Source organism: Elephantulus edwardii, unplaced genomic scaffold (genome assembly GCF_000299155.1).
Source record: "Elephantulus edwardii isolate Elephantulus edwardi_28Jun2011 unplaced genomic scaffold, EleEdw1.0 scaffold00042, whole genome shotgun sequence".
Classification (NCBI taxonomy): domain Eukaryota; kingdom Metazoa; phylum Chordata; class Mammalia; order Macroscelidea; family Macroscelididae; genus Elephantulus; species Elephantulus edwardii.
Window position 1 is genome coordinate 12,117,250 of NW_006399792.1, and position 7,954 is coordinate 12,125,203.

Sequence of the window (7,954 nt, forward strand, 5' to 3'; positions counted from 1 at the left end):
TGGAAGTGGATGCCACTCCTCCTTCCAAGCTTGTTTTAATCGGGGAGCTCCACCCCACTCTCTGTTCACATTGGGTAACCAGCCATTAACACATTTGACACATCAATAACACAGTGTTCAGCCTCACAGCAACCACAAATTACCACTCTATGGCAACTTGTACACCAGGGCTATACGACCTAAAGGAATGGCTGAACAAAAGCAATGAAAGACAGGCCTGAGGGCCCTTCAGGGTCTTCCCAACCCGGCATGCCCAAATGCTGGCAAAATCCTTCCGGCAGACCCCTAGTTCATCTGGCATGTCCACTCTGCCAACCCCCACGTGGGGCTCAAAGAACACCAAAATTTCCCTGAGCCCTCAAACCTGCCGTGTCTCAAGGAGCCGGAGTCCGGATTCAGCTGACATTAAATCTCTGGCATGAATATAGAGCAAATAAAACATGTTCTTAAATAACCTATTGTTGCATACCATAGAGTTGGAACCAAATCTCTGGCTTGTTTTCAGAGGCAGTTAATCACATGCCAGGAGATTACCCATTCTTCTCTTGTGGAGCAGCTGGTAGCCTCAAACCACATGCCTTTGGGATTGCAGCACAACTACTTGCCACTAGGTTAACTCATAAAGTTCTTATTTTGGGGGGGAAAATGAACTAAGTTATAGCTAGTGTGCAAACAATTTGACAGTGGGATTTGAAGATAAGTTCGACGAAATTTTGTAGCTGGTAATGAACTTTTTTCCTATGACAGGAAAATGACCCTTTTTATTTCTTTGTTTACAAGAATATAACCTTAAAAAATAAAATATTCTTGTATTCTTGAAGTATAATCAAGTAATATCATTATTATACTTACATTTCAGTATATATTTTCTTAAATACAAATTATCTTTATCATACCTCCAAACAAACTGAAGTTGAGAAGTTCACAACAACTTTATAAAGGTATAATAGCATCAAAATGGCTCTCAAAAAGAGAATACACTGTATGGTAGTTTTATTTTCCTGGTGTGAAATAACTTACACTGTGCGTAACAGTGCAGTATAGTGTTTTCCCATAAGAAACATAGGGATTTATGTTTAATAGATTGCATTCAACTCCCAAAAGCTTTTAAAAGCATAATGTTAAAACCAATAAGAAAGGAATGAGGGATAAAGATATTTTTATAATTTTTGTGCAGCTTTATGCTATCACTCTTCAGGCCCTTGACTATGGCTCAGTACTCTTTATGTTTCTATGACTTGACACTAAGTAGTCCCAGTAGTATTTTCAGAATTTTCTGTGCGCTCATAAAATTATTATGAAAGGAACCTAAGTGTATTTATAAACATCTAATACTTGTAAAGTGTTTGCCTGGAATAGTCCCAATCAACATCATGACATTGATGAGCCAAAGAAATAATTATTTCCTTTTCCTGAATTTATAAATCAAATATTTTAACCCATAATTAAATACTATTTCTGTATCTGATGGCTTAAGCTGTGGTAAGAACCTTCACTGCAACCCCAAAGGTACGCGTTTCACTTCCGCTGTCTGCTGTGCCCAGAAAGATGGGCAGTCTCATACTGTGTGATTTACTGCCTCTGAAACCCCACTGGAGGGTCAGCTGTGAGTGGGTTCCGACTTGACCCACACAACAAAAGAAAAAAAATATATGCATTTACAAATTGAATGGAAACTACTACATCAGAAAGCCTGTGAAGTGTCAGTATTTTCACTGATTTCTTCTGACAAGGACCCTGTCAACTGGAGAGGAACCGAGTTGCTTCAGGAGGTCTCTGGAGACCTCTATGGAGAGGTGACTCCATTTGAGTGGTGGATATGGGTTCAGAAGTTTACCTTGTCACACTAATAAGGAGAGATGAAGAACTACACTTGTGTGATACAATTTTATTGATGTTTCTTAGAGTAATTCTACTGTTTACTAATCTATGGTATGCTTGAAGTTCCAAGGTCACTTTAAATTACTTTAATAGCAGTAAATAACATAAGGATGTATTTCTTTAGTGTGTTTAGTATATGCATTTATGGTACATAGTAGCAGCAGCAATAAAAGGAGAAAAACTAATAAAAGTGTTTCCAAGAAATATGTTAATATTTGACTGAAATTTATTAATACAAGTAAAAAATCTCTAAAGAAGTTCATTATCCAAGATGGACAAGCTTTTCTTGTGTAATGTATAGCCTTTGAAAACCTGCTAAAGTCGGTGCCCACTCAATGGCACATAACAACAACGATACTATTTGACACATTGGTATTAATTAGGTAATTAAATTTGTTATAATTAGATATACAACATCATTAATTAAAAGATGTATATATATTTTTTGCCTCCAAGAAAGAAAGAAAACACAGCTCTTAAATGTAAGATATTAAATACGGATATGAATTGACTTCAGCAGCTCTAGTGGAAAATACACATCATATACTCTATGAAACAAAAGTATTTTAGAATTTTTTAATTGGATGATATGGTACCAAAACCACTTTTTTTTTACATTTATTACTGGAGGAATTATCATATGTTCATTAGTTGAACATTTTCCCAATACGTTTCATAGTAGTATCTGAATAATTCCAGTTAATTTCATAAACTGTATTATCCCCTTATTAATTAGTATAGCTCCTTGGTTCAGATGAGACCTCTTTTATTTTGCTGAAACAAAGCTCAAAACTAGATTCTGTATTCAGTTGCAGTCCCTGACTCCTTGATGGTCCCAGCACTGTTCTTGTCCTTTCCAGTCCTGTGCACATATCCTTTATTGTAACACTTTAAAATTTTTTTTACAAGAGGGTGAGTGAGTGAGGAAGAGAACACATAAAAATCATGGTGCTAAAAACCAACAGTAGTTTGGAGGACTAAGTGATGGAGTTTCCTACAATGTAACCCTTTCCATGATAACAATGATTATTTCATTCTAACTGTCATACAAGCTGATGTTTCTTTTACATTCCCCAACCCCCCCTGCAGTGACGATGTCAGATCTGCTAACATTATTGCTGAAGAAAATGCTGTCGCATGCCTGGTTATAGATCGAGAGTGAGTACACTGATGTTGTGGGGGGAGGCGGGCTCCTGCCTCCGTGGTAGCCTCAGCCTTCTGTTACTCCGAAGGGACAATCTGTCTTATTCATCATCACTAAAATGTGTTGGCCAATCCTCAGCTGCCAGTACACCCTATTAAAATTCATGGAGAGAAACCAGGCCTCTGATCTGAATCTTGCTCGGCAGTGGCAGATGCTGGTAGGCTAAATATTTTGTGTGCAAAGTTTGTACATAAATATCAGCAATAGGCTGATTTACATTCTGTGTCTTCCAGAAAAATAAGCTTATTAGTGCTTTTATGGATTTCCTTTCCACACATCAGACTAAAATGTAAAGTTCATTTATAAAATATCTTAACCAATAAAAAAGGAAAATATATCTCTCTCTGTCTCAGAATAGAAAATATCCTTTAGGTGTATATTCACTGAGATAACTTTTTAAAATATTAATTTTTTTATTATTATTAAATTTAATGAAAATTTACAGAGATTTTGGATTTCCATTAATTCATTGTTGCACTTTTTTCCCTGCCCATCTCTCCCCTCCAATTTGTTGTTTTCTTTCTTTCATTGTTATACAATCCCTCCCTCCAAGTCAACTCCACAATGCAATCTTCATTCTGGACTCCTGTCATGACAATAATAGCTAATCACATATCCCTTTTAAACCGTTTTCTCCCCCATCTGTTTCAATGCAGTATACATAATCTATCCTATTTTTCTCAGTCTCCCTCCAACCCCGATGTCAGTCCCATTTTATAACAGCAAATATTGCACGATGCAGTATTTGTCTTTTTATGACTGAGATATTTTGCTATGCAAAATGTCCCCCAGAGCCACCCATTTTATATAATATTTCACGAGTTCCTTGTTTTTCAGTGCAGCATAGTATTCCATTGTGTGAATATACCACAGCTTCTCTATCCATTTATTTGTTGATGGGCACTTAGGTTGTTTCCAACTCTTTGCTATTGTGAACAAAGCCACGATAAACATGGGTGAGCATATATCTGCTTGGGTGATAACTTATAATTTAAAATGTGTTGTAACTGTCAAAGTTACATATATCAATATTAATTTCTAAGTAACTTTAATTATTTTTCAGGAGAAGTCTTATTTTGCCCCTTAACTCACTTGGAAGCATGTTTGTATCTGAGCCTTTGAATCTCTTATTAATCAGTTAAACATTCATTGATTATTTACTTGATAAAAGAAAGAAGACATGAAAATCTTACAAAGTCAGACAATTTTATAATAGCCGTAGTATACTTTAAGAAAGAGGACTTCTTGTTAGAGGCCATTGAGTCAACTTTGGCTCACAGTAGCTTCCTGCACAGCAGATCAAAGCTTCACCTAATCCTGGACCGTCCTCATAATCTCTATTGTGCTTAAACCAGATGTTGTAGTCACTATATCATCTATCTGACCCTTTGAGGGCCTCTCTCTCCTTCTCTGACTTTTCACCTTTCTAAGAAAGCATGATTCCCATTTCAGGGACTGCTTTATCATGATATCTAGCCCAAAGTATGTGAAACAAAGTCACACCACCCTTGCCTCTAAGGAGTATCCTGGCTGCTCTTCATCCAAGACAGATTTGTTTGTTCTTTTGGCAGTTTACAGGATATTCATGACTCTTTGACAAAGCAACAATTCAAAGACATCAGTTCTTCCACCTCCCTTAATCATTGTCCAATTTTCATATACATACAAAGCAAATGAAAATAACATCTTGGGTTAGTCCACATAAACCTATGTTCTTGCTCTTTTTCTATTTAAGAGGCCTTTGGCAGCAGATTTGCCCAGTGAGATCTAAATCTATACATATATAATTATATAGACACAATGAGATATAGAGTTGTATATCATTGATTCTTTTATTTCTAGTGAATCACAAATAAGACATAATTGGAATCCATCTTTTGATTTGAGCTCTGCTTCCATGGGTTTTGATTACAAATTCAAATAAAATTAAATCCTTGACAACTCTTCTCCATTTAAAATAATCCATACTAATATGAAATATTAGTGAAAACAGTAAAATGAAAGCAAGAGATATACCAAGCGAATCTGTATGTGAGTGCTAATTGATTCAAATCATTATTGAGTATAGATTAATAGATGTGTAGAGCTGGGAAGAACCTTAGAGTGTTATCATTGGAAATTTTACCATTGAATATTTCTAACATCTTCAGAAGTAGGTAAAATAATGTTAAGGATCTCACAATGCAAATTCAACCATTTTCAACTCATGTCTGATCTGTACACCTTGGCCACTCTGTTTTCCCATACAATCTTCAGGTATATTCTAAGCAAAGAATTATTTTAGGTTCTGTATATTTTAGTAATTGCTAACAATCATAATCTCTTCTCCATCTATCATGATGCTGCCAATTAGCCCAGTGATGAGAATCTTTCCATCTTTCCACACTCTTAACATCAACAGTCAGGAAATCAAAAGATAAATTGCATTGGGAAAATCTGCTGTCATAGGCCTCTCTAGAGTGCTGAAGAGCAATGATGTTAGTCTAGAGACAAAGGTGTACCTAATCCAGGCCACACTCGTCTCAATTACTTGTTATGCTTCAGAGAGCTGGATAATGACTAAGGATGACAGGAGAAGAATCAATGCCTTTGAGTTGTGGTACTGGAGAAAAGTCTTGAACATACCATGAAAACAAATAGGTCTGTCTTGGAGAGGGTGAAACCAAGTCTCTTCTTGGAGGCTTGGATTTTGAAGCTCTACCTTACCTACTTTGAGCACATGGCCAGGAGAGATCAGTTTTTGAAGAGGGACATCATGCTTGAAAGGGTTGAGAACCAGTGGAAGAGAAGAAGACCCCAGATGAGATGGACTGATACAGTATCTGGGGTGATGGGGGTTGGTGTGTCAGACTTAGCCAGACTGGCTAAGGACAGGGAGGGGTTCAGAGCTGCTGTACCTAGAGTGACTATACATTGCAGGCTACTCAACGGCACATAGCAACAACATACTATGTTGTATTTTTTTTTTTAATTTAAGCCTCTTGTTTAGAGTCAAGAAGACCTCAGGGAGGGCCTTTGTATTTAAAGTTGGTTGTTTTTCTATTTTTGAGAAACATTCTTCTAAGTGGTACAGCACTCTTCTGTCAATATTCTGTACTGAGGTAACCTGGGGTTGCTGTGTTGCTGAACCTTGTGCCATTGGGCTGTCAAATGCCTTAACATTACACATGGTGGACAGTGTTTGGTGGAGCTCCCAGTTTCAGACAGGTTTGGAAGCAGGAGTGGCGCCCACTTCTTAAACAACATGCCTCCAGAAAACTATGAACTCTTATAAATGTCAATAGTTACAGAAACATTTCAGGCATTTTGTTCATAGGGTTGTTATGAGTTGTGCTCAACTCGAAGGCAATCGACAACAACACCAACAAAAACATTTTAGTAAGGTTTCTAGAAGCAAAATTATATTTTAAATGTGTAATTGTAATACCACTCACCCATGTAAAAATTCATAGTAATCATTATCTTATTTATGATTCACTAGAAATAATGGAACCAATGAGATATACTGTATATCATTGTATACATAAATGTACATCCACACTTATTGACTATTGCATTATACAACAATCCATGTTTATGATAACAGAAAAAAATCTACTGTTTTGCATATTAACTATATATATGACAGTAAGGAATCCAAAAGGGTAAGACAACAGTCTGGCTGACAGAGATGGTTAAAGATATGTGTCAACTTGGTTGAGTCATAGTTCTCAATAGTTCGACAGTTTGGTAACTATGTAATATAGTAATTGTGGAATGATATAATTTGGAAGTTTTATAATGATCTAGTAATAGAGTCATCTTTCATTTTGTGATCTCATTTGATTATCTTCAATTTTATGTAATGTCAATTTTCACATGACAAAACTATCTTTATACCAAATCATGTTGATAAGTGAGGGATATGTGTGTGTGTGGGTGGGTCCAGTGTGTAGAGACAGAGAGGGAGGGAGGGAAGGAGAGAGAGAGAGAAACTGACTGAGAGAGAGAGACAGACAGACAGACAGAGAGATTGACTTGAAAGAATTACCTCACATAATTTTGAAGGCTGGCTAGCAAGTCCAAAATCTACAGGTCAGACAGCAGATAAAGACTGTAGAGAAATAACAAGTCCCAAAGTGGAAGGATGGACACCTTTACACTTTTTTCCTAAGGTTCATAGGTCAAATGACAGGAAAAATGCAAAAATGAAAAGAGAATACATGCTTTTCCCGTCTCTATTTTTAGTCTAACGGTGGACGCACCTTAAAAATTTCCGCTTTTTATGGTTGATTCATTATATTACAATTAGCTTTGTCAGTGTTGTTGACCCCTATACAGTGATATCAGGGAGCTCTGGTGGCAAAGTTCTCAGAGAGTTCCACTGCTAACCTAAACGCTGTGCTTCTCTGGCAGTCCAGACTCCCCAGCAGCTCTGAGGGAGAAAGATCGACAGTCTCTTCTCCTGTGATTTATAGCCTTCAAAACCCAGTAGAAGGTCAGCTATTAACTAGTCAGACCCAACTTGATAATGATGAGAGACAGAGAGAGAGAGAGGCATTCTGTCACAGAAAATGAACTAGTCTAATATTTAGAATTGGAAGCAGGAGTGGCATCCACTTCTGAAATAGCTTACCTCTGGACACCCTGTGAACTTAGAGAGATGATGAAAGTTATACAGCTGTTCAGGTCTTTCGTTCATAGGGTCGCTGTGAGTCACATATGTTGTTAGGTGGCGACACTTAATAACAACAACATTATTTAGAAAAACCACGGTGAACCATAGCCTAGCCAAGTGACCATCATAAACTCTTCGTATACTTTACTTTTTTCCCTATAATTATATTTTATTAATTTTCATAAACATTTACAGAGATTTTGGGTTTCCAT

The 7,954-nt window shown here is 36.8% G+C and overlaps 1 protein-coding gene across 2 annotated transcripts in view; it reads left to right on the forward strand.

Annotated features, from left to right (window-relative positions):
• The window catches only part of PRKG2 (protein kinase, cGMP-dependent, type II), a 201,093-nt gene that overhangs the window by 83,044 nt on the left and 110,095 nt on the right, over window positions 1-7,954 (forward strand). For both annotated transcript variants that reach the window (XM_006885285.1, XM_006885286.1), the window contains exon 8: window positions 2,971-3,039. In XM_006885285.1, coding sequence (XP_006885347.1) covers window positions 2,971-3,039 — 69 coding nt within the window. The remainder of the gene's footprint in view (window positions 1-2,970; window positions 3,040-7,954) is intronic.